The sequence below is a fragment of the Myotis nattereri genome (genome assembly GCF_964212035.1).
Source record: "Myotis nattereri genome assembly, chromosome: 12".
Taxonomy (NCBI): domain Eukaryota; kingdom Metazoa; phylum Chordata; class Mammalia; order Chiroptera; family Vespertilionidae; genus Myotis; species Myotis nattereri.
The window spans coordinates 67,750,089-67,769,725 of record NC_138087.1 but is presented as its reverse complement, the minus strand read 5'-3'; the positions used below and the strand labels follow the sequence as shown (position 1 = coordinate 67,769,725).

At 49.6% G+C, this 19,637-nt stretch overlaps 1 protein-coding gene across 4 annotated transcripts in view; it reads left to right on the top strand.

Annotated features, from left to right (window-relative positions):
• GSN (gelsolin) overlaps nucleotides 1-18,976 on the top strand; it is a 51,257-nt gene extending 32,281 nt beyond the window's left edge. For all 4 annotated transcript variants that reach the window (XM_081103089.1, XM_081103087.1, XM_081103088.1 and 1 more), the window contains 14 exons: nucleotides 2,368-2,529; nucleotides 4,030-4,179; nucleotides 5,301-5,390; nucleotides 7,973-8,105; nucleotides 9,613-9,701; nucleotides 9,870-10,085; nucleotides 12,083-12,216; nucleotides 13,133-13,223; nucleotides 15,287-15,457; nucleotides 16,075-16,249; nucleotides 17,246-17,370; nucleotides 17,653-17,730; nucleotides 17,990-18,050; nucleotides 18,610-18,976. In XM_081103089.1, the coding sequence (XP_080959215.1) occupies nucleotides 2,368-2,529; nucleotides 4,030-4,179; nucleotides 5,301-5,390; nucleotides 7,973-8,105; nucleotides 9,613-9,701; nucleotides 9,870-10,085; nucleotides 12,083-12,216; nucleotides 13,133-13,223; nucleotides 15,287-15,457; nucleotides 16,075-16,249; nucleotides 17,246-17,370; nucleotides 17,653-17,730; nucleotides 17,990-18,050; nucleotides 18,610-18,779 (1,845 nt within the window). In that variant the 3' untranslated portion in view covers nucleotides 18,780-18,976. The remainder of the gene's footprint in view (nucleotides 1-2,367; nucleotides 2,530-4,029; nucleotides 4,180-5,300; nucleotides 5,391-7,972; nucleotides 8,106-9,612; nucleotides 9,702-9,869; nucleotides 10,086-12,082; nucleotides 12,217-13,132; nucleotides 13,224-15,286; nucleotides 15,458-16,074; nucleotides 16,250-17,245; nucleotides 17,371-17,652; nucleotides 17,731-17,989; nucleotides 18,051-18,609) is intronic.
• Nucleotides 18,977-19,637: the final 661 nt, after the last annotated feature.

Genomic DNA, 19,637 nt, shown 5'->3' with positions numbered 1-19,637 from the left:
TCCTCCTGCTGAGCTTTCTGGCTCTACCTTCTTCCTGCACCCCATTCTGAGGCCAGGGTACCTTGAAGAAGGAGAGGTGAGAAAGTTAGGACCCAGACCACTGACCTGGAGAAGTACCTGGCCTTTTTGCAGCTCCTGGAACAGGAAGTGGAAAGAGCATTTGACCAGGAGCCAGAGAGATTAAGGTTCCAGTCCCAAGGCCACCCCTCTGACCGCGAGGCTTTGGGCCAGTTGTACAGTTGTATGCCGCTGGGTGTGTGCTCTCACACGTTCCCTATTTGGCATTTATTCAGCAAACATTTATCTATTATGTAACAACAGTCAGTGTCTGTTTATTGATGCTGCCGTGTGACAAGTCAAGCAGCTTATATAGCTAGTAAGTGTTGGAGCTGGGATTCAAACCTAGATGTGAGGGGCTAGCACAGAGCTGGTTCAGAGTGGATATTTCAAGACCTCCGGTCTACAATCTTGGCTCAGATGAGTCCTAGGAATTGGCATGCTAGCAAGCCTCCCTCACCCTCTGGGTTTTTTCCCAGATGTTCTTGGGCCATACTCTGAGGAATGGGTTCCCAACCCAGGCCCAGATTTAGGACTTCAATCCAGAAAGGCCCTGGCTCCTGGTGCAAATGTGAGGTCCCAGGCCGGTCCTGTTTTCCACCTTCTGCAAGCCCTCCTGCTGCCCCGCGCTTGGCAGGCCCAGCCCAAGGTTCTTGGCCTGGAGCCCTCATCAATTATAGATCCCAAGGAGCAGAGCTTGTTATGCAAGACTTGTTCCTGTGAAAGCCTGCACCTCAGTGCCAGTTCTGTCCCTGGGTGTGTGAGAAGGGGCAGGGAGGGGACAGGAGCGACTACAGAAAGGGCTGTCACAGGGCCTGGCTAGCTCATCTTGTTCTGCAACCCCCAAATCCTTTGAAAAGTCACTGCACTTTTCAGAATCTGGTGATCTCTCCTCCTTCTCCTTTTTTTTTCTCCTCTTCTTTTCCTCCTCCTCCTTTTTCTCCTTGACTCCCAGACAGAACCCTAGAGACCCCTTGGGGCTGGGTTATTTGAAACCCTTTGTTCAAACAGAATCTGGGCCTGCTGATCCCAGAAACCCCTGGCCCCAATGAGCACAATGGGAAACAGAATCACTTGAAGCCTTTCCGTCCTCCTTCCCATTTCTAAGATAAGGAACTCAGTGCCTAATGGGTGGAGGGGACAACCCCAATCACCACATTTTTCTTTGTTTTATAAACATTTTAAAAAATGTAAATCTTTATAGGTTTTGTCCTTCATTTGTCTGTAAGAATGATGCAAGCTTATTGTAAAATGCCAAACATTATAGAAATATAGGTTTTCAAAGTAAAAGTCCCCTATGATCCTATTCTTGGAGTTATATATGTATATTCATATAGATGAAGAATTATCTCTATATATGATATATGTATCATTACTTTAATTTGGAAAATGGCTTTTAAAACAATTTATCCTATTACATTTTGTTCAAATAATTTGATACCAGTTGCTACCCACCTAATGGTTAGCTCATACAAAGCAGTAATTAATACTAAAGATTATAGTACAAATAGTAAAAATTTCAAAATATTCCTGCCCTGTGTTTGTAGATCCACTGTCTTCTAAGAGCTTGGAGATATATATATATATATATATATATATATATATACACACACATATATATTATATATTATGTATATATAACATATATTTAAAAATCTTTATTGTTGAAAGTATTACATATGTCCCCCTTTCCCCCCCATTGACCCCTTCTAGCCTGCGCCCACCCCTTGCCTCAGGCCTTCACCACCCTGTTGTCTGTATCCATGGGTTATGCATATATTGCTTTTATTATTTTGTTAACTCATCTCTTCAAGTCTAATTTTCTAGATCAGAGAGAATTAATCAGGAAATGCATGCCCACAATAATTAGAAATCAAGTATTCCTTTATTTTATAAATTTATATACAGAGAATTTATTGGAACCAAGATTTATTACACAAAACCTTTTAAAAAAGAGAGGCCTGGATGGGGTGGCTACATCTCTGGCCTTTATAAAAGTGCTTCCTCCTCTACCCCTATGGGACCCTTTTCTTGAAGAATGTCTTGGGGCTAGGATTCCTTAGAACATCCCTTGGGAAATGCTGGTTTTGAGAAAGGAATGTTTGCAGCTTTTGATCCAGGAAAGTGGCCCCAGAGGTCCTGTTAGTGGAGTGTGAAATTCAAAGGGGGTGGCAGCAAGGTGCAATGGTATGGCATCTGCTGGAAGGCCCCTGGTCCACAGGTCAGAATTTCCTTCAACTGAACCTGATTCCTTTCCCCCATGTGTGCTGCCCTGGACCCTGGACCGATCCTGTCTCTTTGACCCAACAGAAAGGAGGCGTGGCATCAGGATTCAAGCACGTGGTACCCAATGAGGTGGTGGTGCAGAGACTCTTCCAGGTCAAAGGGCGGCGTACGGTCCGTGCCACTGAGGTGCCCGTGTCCTGGGAGAGTTTCAACAATGGCGACTGCTTCATCCTGGACCTGGGCAACGTGAGTCCTGCCCTGCCTTTTCCCAGGGGACACTGAGGTACTCCTGGCCTGACCAGGCCTGACTCTAGGAAGTTAGACAAACCTATGGTAACACATGCAAAGACACCAACAGGGAAAACAACGGGCACATGTGCTCTATCCATGAATCAGACACACCTGCAGGGGACTCAGATACAGGTGTACCCAGCACTCATAGACCTCCACACATGTAGACTTAAGGCCATCATGCCATGGACACAACCCTCCTGCACAGTATACTCGGACATCAATTGACATATAGATTCCTTGACATCTTGTGTTCATATGCACATCTTGTGTACCTTTTTACATATAGTCCCTCACTTAAAATTGCATGGCAGGCATGTGCAAAAATGTTAGGCTCTTGCCCACCAAGCATGGACATGGCACCATTATCAATGCCTACACACATAAGTTTGGGTGTGTTGTTCAAGGACCCACATATATATATGTGACAGACATGCAGCTGCACATGCACTCTTGTATATGGCAATGTGTGTGGGACACACTTACCCAGGCCCAACTTACAGATGTGTAATGCTTTGTACCCATTCATCCCAAACCCATGGGCCCTCATACCTGCAAATGAACGTGGACAGACATTGCACCCAAACCTCATGTTTACATGTGGTGTAATGTCCATGCACATGTAGGCACACACTTATTTAAAGTATAATAGGCACACAGAAGAGTGTGTGAGTCATGAATGCACAGCTCTGTGCATTTCACAACATGAACATACTGTGTAACCAACACCCAGATCACCAGCCCCGAGAAGGCCCCTTCTGTCCTCCTCCAGGCCCTTCACTCCCAAGGATAACCACCATCCTAAACCCTCTCAACAGCACAGGGCAGTTTTGCCTCTTTCTGAACTTGATATACATGGAACCATTCATTTTTATGTTTGACTTTTGCTCAACATTCCATTTCTGAGATCCATCCATATTGTAGATTGATCATTCTCCTCATTCTATGAGATTCGATTGGCTGGATATGTCAGTTTATTTATGCTTTCTGTTGTTGATGGGCACTTGGGGTAGTTTCTGGTTTGGGGCTATTCCACCTGGTGCTCCTCTGATATTCTTGCACAGGTCTTGTGGTAGATATCTGGATGCACTTGTTGGGTATAGCCCTTGGAGAGGGATCGCTGGCTCATAGGATATCGATATGACCAGGTGGTTTTCCAAATTGGTTGTACCCATTTCTGCTCCCACCAGCAGGCCAACATTTTTATACACATGCTCTGTGTAGTTGTATCTGTGAAAAACTCATATTCCGAGTCATACACTCACATATTCTGGTGCACTCCGGTCACACACGTTGTGCTTGATGTGCACCTGTGCATGCTCCACCGGCCCTCACCATGCAAACAGAGACCAAGGAGAGCTTACACATACCCCACAGTGTCCTCCTGACCTTGTCACTGGGCAGGGCTTATACGAAGGCTGGGGCATTGCCTTACGTGGGGTCCTTGTCTTACAGGATATCTACCAGTGGTGTGGCTCCAACAGCAACCGATTTGAGAGGCTGAAGGCCACCCAGGTGTCCAAGGGCATCCGGGACAACGAGCGGCATGGCCGGGCACGAGTGCACGTGTCTGAGGAGGGCGCTGAGCCCGAGGCGATGCTCCAGGTACTGACAGCCACATCCCAGGAGTGTGGGGTGGGAGCTGAGCATGTAGACAGGATACTCTTTACTTTCTTCCATTTAGTAGGCAATTTTGAGTTGAATTTACTTTTCTGTCCAGCTGGATTTCTTTAGAAAATTGGGAAGAGCAGCTTTCCAGACAACTCCCAGACTCCCCTGAGAGGTGGGCTGGAATCCACCACTTGGTGTTTGCTAGGGTCGTGAGCCACACCCTCCAGCTGAGAGGGCCAGGTCCTCCAAAGTAGCTGAGGAAGCGGGTCTCGGCCTCCTTGAGAGCAAGCCCAGTGCTGGGGCCAGGTGGGAAAAAGTCAGCCGAGACCCAGTCCTCTCTTTTCTGCCCATTCCTGGTGGTTTATGGCCTGTTTAGTCAACTGCATGATATAATTGTCAGCTATTTTGCTTTGTGAACATGTCGGTAGAGGCAAAGTTTACCAGGAAAACGGGGGAGACCATGAGCCCTGCTCCATCCACTTAACTCCTGCTCATCTGGGGGTGTTGGCATTTTGGTTTCTAGGAAGAGCAGGAAGTGATTATGATGAGGGGGAGCCAGGGAGGGTTGGTAGCTGGGGCGGTTGAGGCAGTTGAGGCTAGTGTGGCCAGGATGGAGGAGTGAAGCAGGCTCTGCAGTCACAGGTTCAATTCTGCTTGGCCACTCATAGCTGTGTGCATAAGTCGCTCCATCTCTTCATCTCTTGGGACTTCTGTAAAGTAAGAGTGATAAGCTGTGTCTCCTAGCATGGGTGTAAGCATTAAATGGGATCTACTAAAGGCACTGGGTGGAAGCTGTGGTCAGGAGCTGTAGTTATTGGGCTTAGAAGGCCTAGGAGGAAATGGTAGAGTAAATATCTGAGGGACCGTCCTGGAGGCAGAGGAGCAGGGGTCCTCCAGAGCTTTCAGAGACAGGATGACAGGCCGATGTGGTTGAGGCATGTGAAGATGCAGGCTGTCTCTGGAGGGGTTTTCCCCTAGCTGGAGGTTCGCTATGGATGCCTGTGTAGTCCTTGCCTGCCCAGGAGGGGGCTCTGTCAGGAGTCTAGGTCCCTCCTGTGGGAGGAGGCTGCTGAGAGCTCCCTGCCACCCTTTCTTCCACCTCTCCATCTCTGCAGGTGCTGGGCTCCAAGCCGACTCTGCCTGAAGGTACTGAGGACACAGCCAAGGAGGACGCAGCCAACCGCAAGCTGGCCAAGCTCTACAAGGTAAGCCTCAGCTGCTCTGTCCCCTGGGGTCATGCCAGGGAAGCGGGGGACTGAGCCTTCCTGAGCTCCACTGTGTGAGGCCTTGAGCTGAGCATGCTTGTGGGGTGTGCTGGGGGCTTGGCTTCTGCCGGTCTCCAATGGGCAATCTACTGCCTTCGCTTCCTGCACCAAGAATAAGAGAAAGCCATTGACCTCAGACACATCTGTGTCATGTTCATCTAGGGGGTCTTGGCAGTACCTGTCCTCTCTCTGGGACTCGGTTTTCTAGTCTGTAAAAAATGGGGAGAAGGGCAGTAAAGTGAACTTTGTAGAGTTTCTGAGAGTCTACAGAGTAAAATGACAGGAAAGTATTTTAGGAAAGTACTTGGGGAAATGCTACAGAAATGGGCATGTGGTGGGTTTTTTTTTTTGCATGGGGAGGGTTATGGTTAATGACTTTATTTATAATTTCTTCTTTGTGATTTTTAAAAATGAATTGAGGCTGCTCTTGAGCTAAGGAACTTTGGCCTGGTGGCTGAGCTCCAGGAGAAAGCCCCACGTAGCTATGACACTCCTGTTGTGCCCTGGGCTTAAATGGGGCACAGATGTTCATTACCTCCAAAGAAAAACCACATTCATGATTTTTTTTTGATAAAGTAATGCATGCTCACTATAAAAATAAAATAGCAATACTCAAAAATATAAAAAGGTATAACATACAGATCATGTCTTATAGAATTGACAGTTGAAACCTATATAATTTTATTAACCAATGTCACCCCAATAAATTGAGTAAAAATTAAGTAAGTAAATACACACACACACACACACACACACACACACACACACACACACATATATATATATATATATATATATATATATATAGAGAGAGAGAGAGAGAGAGAGAGAGAGAGAGAGAGGAAATAAAATGTCCTAGTGGACTTGGCTCAGTGGATAGAGTGTTGGCCTGTGGACTGAAAGGTCCCAGGTTCGATTGTGGTCAAGGGCACATGCCAGGGTTGCGGGCTTGATCCCCAGTAGGTGGCATGCAGGAGACAGCTGATCAGTGATTCTCTCTCATCATTGATGTTTGTATCTCTCCCTCTCCCTTCCTCTCTGAAATCAATAAAAATATATTTAAAAAAAGAAAAAGAATCTCCTTAATCTGACTGGTTTACAATAACCAGTACTATTTTAAAATGTATTTTAATTTCAAAAGTAACAATATGTAGTTTTTTAAAAATGGCTCCCCTCCTCCCCTCTCCATTGGTTACCATGGTTACCATTAATTGGTAGGGGGGTCCAGATTACATGTTTCTGCATCTAATTATATACTTTTTCCATTTCTACTTGATACACATAGATCCAAACTATTCATGCTGTTCTGTGGCCTTCATTTCTCCCCTCAATGTGGCCATGAATACCTTTGTAAACTAGACCACATGCCCTTTATGATGGTCTATTTCAGGAGCATAAGAGTTTCAGCATATCCTTAATGATGGACATCAGCGGATGTTTCTGCCTTTTCCGATTGCAGACAGTCCGATTGCTCTTGTGCTAAATATGGCAGTAGAGCAAGTTCCCAGACATGGTCACAGGCTGAACAGTGGGTCGGTGATTGAAGATACTGGTCTGGAGTCAGACTGCCTGGGCTCGAATCCCAGGCTGGTGCTGTCTAGTGTGCAGGTCGCTTCACCTCTTTGTGCCTTGGTTTCCATGTGAATACAATGGGGTTAGTAGTAGAACTATCATAGGGTATGGCAAGGATTAAGGAGTTCTATAATTATGTAAGTTATCAGTTACATGAATTGCTTCAAACAGTGCTAGCACATAAGAAGTACTCAGTAAGTACCGAACACTCATTATGTAAAGTTCGGACACATATTATTACCAAGCTGCACTCTGAAAGAGCTCCCAAATAACCCTGCCCAGGGGGTTGAAAGTGCTTGTTTGCCCAGAGCCTTGTCCACACTGGGTATTGTCAGTCTTTTGAATTTTGATTGGTATGGTTCACTTCAAAAAAAATAACTTAATGAACTTTTTATTTTGGAATCGTTTTTAGGTTTTCAGGAAAATTGCAAAGATAGTACAGAGTGTTCCCATAATCTCCTTCATCAGCATCTTCTTAATATGTGACATAACCCGGTACATTTGTCAAAATTAAGACATTAACACTGGTCCCACGCTAGTAACTAAACTACAGACTTTATTCAGGTTTCCCAATTTTTTTATTCCAGATTCCAATTCAAGCTACCACATTGCATTTATTTTTATTTATTTATTTTTCCTGATGAGATTAGCTATCTTCTCAGCCCATTGTACCATTCTTCTCCTACGCCGCCTGCATTCCTGCATTTTATTCCCTTGCCCTTTCCATGTTCCACCTGTGTGTGGGTCACAGATATGGCTCTGACAAAGCAGGAAAGGAGAAGGAAGACCTGAGTGAGCCTCAGAGCCTGAGGACGCAAGCCCTGGCATTACTCTGCCCTGTGGTTGTGGCAGGGGTTGGGATGTGGACGTGTGTTGGGCTTGGGGTGCCCTCTGGGCAGGCAGAGGTGGTGGAAGTTACTCACATCTGGGCTCTTCTCCTGTCCCCTTAGGTCTCCAATGGTGCGGGCACCATGTCAGTGCTGCTGGTGGCTGATGAGAACCCCTTCGCACAGGGGGCCCTGAAGTCAGAGGACTGCTTCATCCTGGACCATGGCAACAACGGGAAAATCTTTGTCTGGAAAGGTACTGGGGGCTGGGAAAGGGCTCTTCACTAACTGGGCCTTGGTGGCAGCTCCTAGAGCCTGGCAGCCACTCAGTTCAGGAGGGAAATAGAGTGTGTTCCGTGGACCCCGAGGCAGTGGCAGGCTCCTCAATGGAAATCGGGGGTCAAGCTAAAGCCCTGACTTGGCAGTTGACTCACTGTGTGATCTTGGGTAATTTACTTGCCTCTTTGGGTCTCAGACTTCCTATTTGGGCTAAAACCAGTGTTTCCCAAATATGTCATAACACCAGTGTTTGAAGAAGTTAATTGGCATCATATATAAAATACGTAAAACATTTATATATGGCTTTGTGGTCAAATAAGTTTATGGTCAACACTGGGTGAAATTACTTATGTTCACAGGCTTGTTTACTGCATGACTTGTCAAGTGTCTTTAACTTGCTGATGTATTGGGGGCTTTTCATAAAGGTGGTCTGGTTTCTGGTGGAGAAATGCTGCGCTGGGGGTCATGGACTCTTTGTGGACTGCCTTGGGTGCTGATTAAGGGAGGTTCCTGGAAGACGCTGGCCCAGATGTTTCTGAGCAGATGCATCACTGTCCTCAGATGCTTTCTCATCAGTCCAGGGAAGAGGACAGCAGGGGAGGGAGGCAGTGGGTGCAGAGCATGGCAGAGAGAGGGAGAGAGAGTTGAACACATGTGGCCGCCGTCGTCGCCATCATCATCATCATCATCATCATCATCATCATCATCATCTTGGCTCCTCAACCTTGTCAGTGAGAAGGCTGGGGGCAGGAGCCATCCAGACCCAGACACAGGGATGCTCTCAGGGTTGGGAAACACTTCAGACTGTGGAGTTGGAGGAAAGATGGCCCAGGGGAGAGTAGGAGCCCGAGTGTGTGGTATGCAGGCTTCCGAATCAATGGGGCAGCTAGAGCTTTCCCACTGGCTGAGTGGCTGTGGTCAAGTCGCTTAACCTCTCTGAGACACAGGTTTCCTTATATGTAAGTGGGGATGAGGTAAAACTGATCTTTATCACCTAGGGCAGTGGTCAGCAAACTGCGGCTCGCGAGCCACATGCGGCTCTTTGGCCCCTTGAGTGTGGCTCTTCCACAAAATGCCACGTGCGGGCGCGCATGTGCAGTGCGATTGAAACTTCGTGGCCCATGCGCAGAAGTCGGTATTTTGTGGAAGAGCCACACTCAAGGGGCCAAAGAGCCGCATGTGGCTCACGAGCTACCGTTTGCCGACCACTGACCTAGGGTCATTATGTGGATTAAATGAAAATACCTATGTGTAGTCCTGACCAATTGTTCAAGACAGTGGCTGTGGTTGCTGACATCAGCCAGGAACCCTGCTGGACTGCAGGGGATCTAGGAATGGTCAGCTCTGGGAGGGGGTGTCTCTCACCTTAGCTGCCTATAGTCTAAGAAGAGTAAGGGGGGAGGTCCAGCTGCTACCTTCTCTGGACCATGGAAAGTTAGGGCGCAGCCCTGACCCCAGGTCCCTTATCTTCTGTCTGCCGATAGGCAGGGGGGCCAACACTGAGGAGAGGAAGGCTGCCCTCAAAACGGCCGCTGACTTCATCTCCAAGATGAACTACCCCAGGCAGACCCAGGTGAGTCTGGAGTCAGGTAGGAGAGTGAGGGTGGGTCCAGTTTGGCTGAGAAAGGGCTGGCCTGGGGTGGGTGTCCCCCCTCAGTGTGGACTGGTAGCCTGAGGCTCCTAGGACCCCTGCTGTCCTGGGGGTCCCAGCCACATCCTGCTCTTCCCTGACCCCTTCCAGGTCGCTGTCCTTCCTGAGGGCGGTGAGACCCCACTGTTCAAGCAGTTCTTCAAGAACTGGCGGGACCCAGACCAGACGGATGGCCTGGGCTTGACCTATCTCTCCAGCCACATCGCCAACGTGGAGAGGGTGCCCTTCGATGCTGCCACCCTGCACACTTCCACTGCCATGGCCGCCCAGCACGGCATGGATGATGACGGCACAGGCCAGAAGCAGGTACCTGGGGCTGGGGTGGGCGTGTCCAGGCCCCTCCCTCCCTCCCTCCTAGGCACATCTGGCCCATGCATGGCCTCCTGCTTCCCCGTGGACTTTTCTCTATGGGGTTTGGACCACAGTTCTGGTGGATGAGATGCTTAATTTTTATAGCTAGCATACTCTAAGCACCTACTATGTGCTAGGCCCTGTGCCAAGTGTCTCAGGACCCACCTGCCTGTGAGAAGTGCCTAGCCTGGGAAGGGAGGTGACCATAGCTACAGCTGATTGCTCAGACCTGTGTTGTCAGTGGAAGATGGGAAGCCAGCAAAGGGATTATGGGAACAGAGGAAGACAGTGAGGGAGAATGGTCTGGGAAGTCTTCACAGAGATGGAGGCACTGGGTTGGGTCTCAGTATGAATATCGATTTGCTGCCAGAGAGGAGCAGTGGGCCTTATAGGTGGCTGGAAGCTGTCCCAGAGCCTGGTGCTGAGGACATCCTCAGGGAGGGTGTGGACTTGCCCCTGCAATGTGTGGGTGCCGGTGATAAAAGCAGAAATGTGACAGGCTCCATTCTGTGCTTTCAGAACTCTGTGAAAATGGATTAGAGGCAGGAAAATGAAGGTAGAGACCCCACGAAGAAATTGCTATGGTAGTTTAGGAAAGAGAGGATGACCTTGAGACCAGGAAGGTCACAGTGAAGATGGAGAAGAGTGGGTTGGAGTTTAGAGATGTTTATGAGATAGAATCTGCTTCTAGCAAACATGGATCCCATTCCACATGATAGAAATAACAAAAAGGTTAATTTTTTTAAAAATATTTTATTGCTTTTTTACAGAGAGGAAGGGAGAGAGATAGAGAGTTAGAAACATTGATGAGAGAGAAACATCGATCAGCCGCCTCCTGCACATCTACTGGGGATGTGCCCGCAACCCAGGTACATGCCCTTGACCGGAATCGAACCTAGGACCTTTCAGTCCGCAGGCCGGCGCTCTATCCACTGAGCCAAACCGGTTTCGGCAAAAAGGTTAATTTTTATTGTCATTTGTATCATTGATATCATTCATTCATTCATTCCTTGAGTGGGAGGAGAGGATGCAATGAAAATGTTCAGGGTAGGGTAGTGTGGAAAGAGCCCTGGCAGCCTGGCTGTGTGATGTTGGGTGAGTAACTTAACCTCTTTGAGCTTCACTTTTTTTACCTTTAAAATGAGATTTAATCCCACCACATCACCTTCGAGAATTTTGAAGGTCCAGAGATTCTGGTCTTCTGTTTCCTGGGATTTGCAGGACCCAGAGTCTGTGCAGCACCACCAGGTGGCGCTGCAGGGCCTCATGGCCACTGGGCAAAACCCTGTCACCAGAGCTCTGAAAAGAGATCTGCCAGCAGGGATCATTCTGAGGTCACCGAGTGATGGCCCTGCCTCTGGAGGCGATCTATAGCGTCCAGACAATTCAATAATGATACCGTTAATGGCAAAATTAGTAATAACAACAGCAATAATTCTAATAATAAAGTAGCTGCCACAGTGTAGAGCTAGCACCCTGTGCCAGGCTCTGTGCTAGACTTTCATGAATAAACTCACTTGATCCTCACAACAGCCTTTCCATTTTTCAGATGAGGAAACTGAGGTTCATAGAGTTTAAGCAAGTTGTTCCAGGTTACAGCCTCTAAGGGGGTGGAGGCTGCTCTGGGTCTGGGTCGTATGTTGATTTGTGCCCTCAGCTCTCAGTGTGTTATGCTCACTAAAAGCCAGCTGCCAGTGCCTGTGCTGATCCCTCCGAGGAGGAAGTACGGGATGGGGCGGGTGGGGGGGGGGGGTTGGGGGGAGGCAGGAATTCAGAGAAGGACACACGGGTTTGAATCCGAGTGGCCCTGTGATTTGGGTGAATTATTTAGCTTCATTCTGAGTCCAGGTGGAGTCACCTATCAAAAGCTTGTCCCAGGGGGAGTCACTGTGGTGGGGCTGAACTGGGGGGTGGGGTGCCGCACCTTGTTGAGCCCAGCTTTGCTCTGGCAGATCTGGAGAATTGAAGGCTCCAACAAAGTGCCCGTGGACCCCGCTTCGTATGGGCAGTTCTACGGTGGGGACAGCTACATCATCCTGTACAACTACCGCCACGGTGGCCGCCAGGGCCAGATCATCTATAACTGGTGAGGTACTGGGGCCACGTGCTGTGGGTGGAATGTGGGAGCCCCGAGGGCAGGGGGCGAACGGGGCTGAAGGGTATGTCTAATTGTATGTGAGCCCGAGATGGGACAGCACTCTGCTGGGAATGGCTCTCATGCAAAGAGCAACACCACTTGTCTTATTTCTTGGAAGGACTTTTAAGGGGAATGTTTTTGTAAAAACATTCCATGGCCATTGTAAGAGATGTGGTGAGTAGGGATGGAACAGGGAGAAACAAACCCACAGAAAATCTCCCCCACATTCCACTCTAAGTACTGTGCACACAGGTGTTTATCCTTCCACCTATTTTTTAATGAAAAATTATTTTTAACTTTTTAAAAAATAGATGACACATTTATGTAATTCAGAAAATCAAAACAGAAGTAAAAAGGGTGTATTTAGGAATCTTGTTCCCGGTCCTGTTCTCCATCTTCACCCCTCCATGGGTTACTGCTTTTATTAGTTTTTTGTATAGCCTTCCAGTAGTTCTTCATGCAAACACAAGCAAATATGACCCTGTATTCCTAGTTCTCTCCCTTCTTTACACAAAAGATAGCACACTTTGTATATTGCCCTGCACTTTGCTTTTCTCACTTATACTTCCTGGTGACCAATCTGTGTCAGCGAGTTTCGTTGCTCTTTTTGATAGTCACATAATATTCCAGGGTGTGGCTGAGCTTTAGTTTAACAGATTTCCTGCTGATGAATACATGGATTATTCCGGTCTTTTGCTATTATGAACATCGTGTGGTTGCTGTTCAGAGAACCCCTTGCCCTCTCTGGTGTCAGTTTGATTGTCTGTAATCTGGTGATTTGTGGGTTTCTCAGGCTCAGGTCCAAGGAGAGACTCAGGTCTCTGTGTGAACCACAGTACTAAGTATCACTTCCTCCCTCTTCTAGGCAGGGTGCCCAGTCCACCCAGGATGAGGTCGCTGCGTCTGCCATCCTGACTGCACAGCTGGATGAGGAGCTGGGAGGTACCCCTGTCCAGGTGAGCCCAGTCCTGCGCCTCTCTGGGCCACATTCTGGTCCTTGTCTATCTGTTCACTCATCCATCCATCCATCCATCCATCCATCCATCCATCCAACAAACATTTAGGAGGACTCCCATGTGCCTGGCACTGCATCTGTAGCCATGACACACAGACCTGCCCCTGCCCTGATGGGTTTCTAGTCTAGGGGACAGAAAGACGTTTACCAGATATGCACACACCCGGGTGCGTAATCACACACTGGAGATCAGATCACATGCTATTACATGCAGTGAGTGAAAACCCTAAGACTCTGTAGGAGAAAAACGGGAGAGAAGCCTGGCAGAGCAGCTTAGAGCATGGGCTTGGCGGCAGCCTGCTTAGGACTGAATCCTGTCTTCACCTGTGGGCAACCATGGGCAAGTCACTGAGCCTCTTTATACTTTGTTCTCAAATTGTGGACAATAACAGCACCTATCTGGTAGGAGTTCTTTGCAGATGAAGAGTTAGTATTTGTAAAGTATCTAGAGCAGCGGTTCTCAATCTGTGGGTCGCGACCCCTTTGGCGGTCGAACAACCCTTTCACAGGGGTCGCCTAAGACCATCCTGCATATCAGATATTTACATTACGATTCATAACAGTAGCAACATTACAGTTATGAAGTAGCAATGAAAATAATTTTATGGTTGGATTACAACATGAGGAACTGTATTTAAAGGGCCAGAAGGTTGAGAACCACTGATCTAGAGCAATGCCTGGCCCATAGTAGGCCCCTTATACATGCATATTAAGTGTAAGGATATAGATCCCAGCTAGGATGTAATTGGATTAGAGAAGGACCCCTATCTTCACCCTCTGGTGGAAGGGACTTGCAGCTGGGGCCTAACGAATGGATAAGAGTTGGCCAGGTAAAGTGTGAAGGCAAGCACATTCCAGACAGAGGGAAGAGTTACTGCAAAGGCCCTGAGGTAGGGGAGTGGGGGGACATTGGATATTAGAATGATAGGAGTCTGGAGAGATGCTCAGAGAACCCAGAAGCCATGGTGAGGATGTTGACCTTGATCCTGAGAGCAAGGGGATATTGTTGAGGGATAAATCTGATGTGTGGTGATTTGGGGGTCTAAAAGGTTGTTCTGGCTACAGTGTGGGGCCCTGGAGGGCAGCAGAGCCAGGTTGGGAAGATAAGGGGGAAGGAGACAGAATTCTCCTTTCTCTATCCTACACCTGGAGTGGGTGGGACTCTAGGTTGAGAGCCAAGGTTTGTGCCCTGAACTTTGTGACAGTGGTGGTCTGGGTGCCGGATACCCAGTGGGATAATGGCTGTCTTAGCTCATTTGATCCCAACAACAGCCTTGTGGGTAGCATTCTTGGTCTCATTTTATAAGGAAGAACCTGAGAGGTTGAGGCATGGGCCCAAAATGTCACCATCAGTGTGGTGCTGGGATCTGAGCTCTAACCCAGCAGTGGGGGTTCATACTGGGAAGTGGGCACAGTACTGCCAACACACACATGAGATTTCCTCCTAGACTTAGCTCAAGGGGCCACAACTGGGATCTGAGTGGGCAAATGGGCAGGAGCAGATGTGATGTATCTTGGCCTATACCTGCCGCCTGCATCTGGGGCTCACTGACTGTGTGGGAGGGGTCTCCAGATCTGAAAGGTTTGCTTCTCACCACCACTGGCTTTTGTGCCTGGAGCTGATGTCACCATCCTGGAAGCATGTCCACGAACAATCCCTGTGCTTCCATTTAAGGGAACATTTGCAAACATGGGCTCTCTTGCTTCTTGGCCTAGACTCAGGGTCAGGTCAGCAGGGCAGGTCCTCTTGGGATGGGAGAGCGACTGAGGCAGTGACCGGGGGACCTTGAGTCATAGCGGTGTCTCCAGTTTTCCTAGAACTCCCCTTGTCCTGCCCAGCCCTGTGTGCTGTAGGGTCAGCTCCACACCACACACACACAAGCATGATGGCCTCGTTTGGGAGGTTGGCCTGGGCCATGCTATCCGGGGAGGGAGGGTGGGCTGGTGCCACACAGAAGGAATGATGCCCCCACTTTTCTGACTTGCTCTCTTGTTTCCTGCCAGAGCCGTGTGGTCCAAGGCAAGGAGCCTGCCCACCTCATGAGCCTATTTGGCGGGAAGCCCATGATCATCTATAAGGGTGGCACCTCCCGCGAGGGTGGGCAGACGGCCCCCGCCAGTACTCGCCTCTTCCAAGTCCGGGCCAGCAGCTCTGGAGCCACCCGAGCTGTTGAGGTAACTAACACCCAGACCCTGGACCCCAGAAGGGTGTGGCTTCCTAGAAACCTTTAAGGCTTGACGGGCAGACCTCTGGGTAAAGGATTGGGTGAGGGGTTAAGAAACAACTTTTTTTACCTTCTTGCCCTGGCAGCAGGATTGTATGTCTTAGACTTCCCCTTGTTCAAGGATGCCCAATGCCCCTTGCACATCTTCCATAACAGGGAGCTCACTACTTGCAGGGAGTTCAGGCTTTACCATCTGGGCATTTTCTGATTACTTCTCAGTTGGCTACTGTCCCTTTCATGATGGAAGGTGCACACCTGAACATAATCCTACAGAATGGTCTGAGCAGCCTAAAAGAGAATAGGACTATCACTTCCTTTATTCTGGGCACTCAACCTCTGTTATGCATCCCAGAATTCTAGAATCACCTTGGCTAGTCAAAGTGCGTTAGTGACTCCTGGAAGTCACCTAAGCCCCTCAGTGTCCAACGTCTGTGCCCTCAGCTGGGATGGGCTGTGCTCATCCAAGTCCCCACCTAAGGTGGTCCTGCTGCAGTGTCTCCTGGGCTGTGAGAAGGGGGCTGAGGGCATTTTGTCTGGTTTCCTATTAATCAAACCCTATCCTCCCAGATAATGCCTAAGGCTGGTGCACTGAATTCCAATGATGCCTTTGTCCTGAAAACTCCCTCGGCCGCCTACCTATGGGTGGGTACAGGAGCCAGCGATGCGGAGAAGACAGGGGCCCAGGAGCTGCTGAGGGTGCTGCAGGCCCAACCTGTGCAGGTGGCAGAAGGCAGCGAGCCAGGTAGGAAGGACCAAGGGGCAGAGAGCCTGCTGCTCTCTGTGGACTGTAGGTTACCCTACCTTCCTTCTCTTTGCGGGCTCTATATCCTCACCCTTTCTCACTGTCTGTCTCCAAAAGTGTGGTAAGTAAAAGCACGTTGGATGAAAATGAGGGCTGTGGTGTGAGAGGCCTCCAGGAGTTAGAGAAGGGAGAGCTCAGTGTGGGCTGGGGCGGTCAGGGAAGGCTGCTGGAGGAGATGGTCCTTTGCTAGGAAGCCCTGAAAGACCATAGGCAGGAGCAGCGGTCTCTCCTAATCTTTAGACTCTGTGCACCAAAGTGCACCTCTGTTTCCAGAACACAAGTCAGGACTATCTTTCTGTGCCAGCCCTCAGCCTCTCTGCTCTTCTTTTAAGCCCACTCCCTCCTGCTTGGTGCTTCGTAGACCTGGGAAAGAGCAGTGTGTCTGGTGGAACCTTCTGAGACGGTGGACATGCTCTTTATCTGCCAGGTCCAATTTGCTGGCCACCAGTCACGTGTAGCTAATGAGCACTTGAAATGTCACTGATGGGAATTAGTGAGCATGAGGAACTGAATTTTTCATTGTATTTCATTTGAATGAATTTAAAATTTAAAGGCACATGTGGACAGAGTAGGGATAGTGGCAAGACTATGGGGAAGGGAGTCTGAAAAGATCTGCATCCTGGCTTCACTCGCGTACTGGCTGTGTGATTGTTGCTGCATCTGTCTGAGCCCCAATCAGCTCATGTGCTGAGTGGGAATAATTGTCCCCATCCTGCCCTGCTGTCGTGCATCTACTGCCAAGTCTGCCCCTCCGGGCTCCGTTTCATCACCTTCGAATCTCTCAGGCCCCGTCCCTCCTGGGCCTCCTGGGATTTTAAGATGGAGGGTGGGGACTGAGAGCGGTGGCTGCTCTAGGGCAGGGCTTGTTCCAGTCTGATGAGAAGTGCCAGGGAGGCAGTGGTGTCAGATGGCGATTTGTGTGGCCTCCCCTCACAGACAGCTTCTGGGAGGCTCTGGGTGGGAAGGCCACCTACCGCACGTCCCCACGGCTGAAGGACAAGAAGATGGATGCCCACCCTCCTCGCCTCTTTGCCTGCTCCAACAAGATCGGACGTTTTGTGGTGAGTGCCTTCATGCCCTGGGGGTGGGGGGGGGTGGGGGGTGGGGGGGTGGGGGGGTGGGGGGTGGAAGGGGGCACGGAGGTTGAGGGGCATGTTTCAGAGAGCAGGGCCCAGGGCAGCAGGGGCAGGGAGAAGCAGATCTGCTGGCACAGCACAGAGGAGGGAGCCCCCTGCTGGCCAGAGCCGGCTCTGCAGCTCCCTCCTCTGTGCTGTGGGGAGCCTTCCCAGGGAAGGAAGAGAGCTGGCTGTGCGGTTTGTTTCACCTCTTCCGTTCCTTCCCAGATCGAAGAGGTCCCTGGCGAGCTCATGCAGGAAGACCTGGCCACCGATGACGTCATGCTCCTGGACACCTGGGACCAGGTGGGTGAAGGACAGAAGGCGAAGGCTCCAGGGCCCGAGGGAGCGGGAGGACCTAGACTTCCAGCTCTAAGGTGGTTGACAGAGGACTTAAAAGAGGCAGTGCCAGGTGTTGCTGGAAAAGTGCATTTCAAATCCTAGTCATCTGTGTGCTCTGCCAGCTGAGGGTTTTCCAGACCTGCGCCTGGAACCTCACCTCCTCCTCCGGCAGGGAGTTTGGCCAGCACCCTCATGCACTTTTTATTTCACATCTCACCTCCAGGTCTTTGTCTGGGTTGGAAAGGATTCTCAAGAGGAGGAGAAGACGGAAGCCTTGAACTCTGGTGAGGACCCAAGTCTGCCTGTGGGTCGTTTCACGCGGTGGGGTGGGAGCAGCTTCCTTAGAGTCTGGGAGTTCATGACAGTGGGGTGAGGACTTCCTCACCCATGGTCGGTCCCACGGGAGCCCTGCCTGGGGTGGAGAGAGAACAGCTCAGCGCCTTCAGAAAGCCTCAGGTCATGCTAGGAGCAGAGAGCAGCTGCTCAAGTTCCCAGAATGCCCAAGGACTGATCTTACTGGGGTTTCTGTGATGGAAAGCAGAATGGACCTGATTTGGGAGCCGGGACTCCCAGAGCTGGTTCTTTAACATCTCCCATTAGGGGACAGCAAGAGAAAAATGAGGCAGGAGGTTAAGCTGTAACCCTCCTGGGTTTCTGGGCGGGTGGTGGGAGAGTCCTGTGAGTATCATTGCATTTAAGGGACAGTGGTGTCCAGTGCAGAGATTGGGCATTAGGGACAGTAGGACTAAAAACAGTCTAAGGTAACTCCTGTTCTGAACCCTCTCCCTGGCGAGGGAGGCACTGAGGATTTCTGGTTTTCTTCTCCTGCACGTGTGTATGCAGCTAAGCGGTATATCGAGACGGACCCAGCGAATCGTGACAGGCGGACCCCCATCACCTTGGTCAAGCAAGGCTTTGAGCCCCCCTCCTTCGTGGGCTGGTTCCTCGGCTGGGATGACGACTACTGGTCTGTGGACCCCTTGGACAGGGCCCTTGCGGACCTGGCTGCCTGAGGAAGGGCATGCCCCACCCCTGTCACTGGTCAGTGCCTTCTAGAACTGTCCATCCCTCATAGTAGGGCCACCCTGATGTGCGTGTGTTTTTTTACAGTAGCCAAAAACAGCCCTGCAAACATTCAGGGTCCTATCAAAATTGTCTCAAGAATCAGTGCTTTTGGGAATTGAATTCAATAAAAGCTTTTCTGAAGTGAGTTAGCCTGCTGTGGCTCAGTGTGTCCTGGTAATTACTCTGAGGATGCGCAGGGAGGGGCCTCACAGGTGCCTGGGTACAAGTGCAGCAGCTGCATTCACTCTGCGTGTTAATCCTGGTCTTTCAAGAAGCAGGTGCCAAGATGAAATGAAATGTGCACAGGCTGTTCTAGGGGAACTGCCGTGTGGAGGGAAGTGGAGGGAACTGGGGAAGGCCCGAGAGCCAGCAGACCCAGATGCAAGTCCGTCCCAAGTGAAGGAGAGGGAGAGAAGCTTGGGTGGAAGCATCGTACATGCTGGGCAGTCCAGGAAGGTTCGGCAAAGCTTCTGGGGAATCCTTGAGCCCAAGTCCAAAAAAATGTTTTTAATGGTACAGTTCCTTTTTTGTTGTTATTTTTTGTGTGGTAAACTATACATAACATAATATATATAATTGTGACCACTTGTAAGCATACAATTCAGTGGCATTAAATACAATGTTGTGTAGCCATCCCCAGACATCTATATATATAAAAGGCTAATATGCTAAGTGTCTCTCCTACCGTCTGACCAGTCACTATGACGTGCACTGACCACCAGGGGGCAGTGCTCAAAGCAGGAGCTGCTGAGCTGCAGTGACTTGGCAGCGGCGGTTCTTGAGTGACAAACCCCGGAACCAGAGAG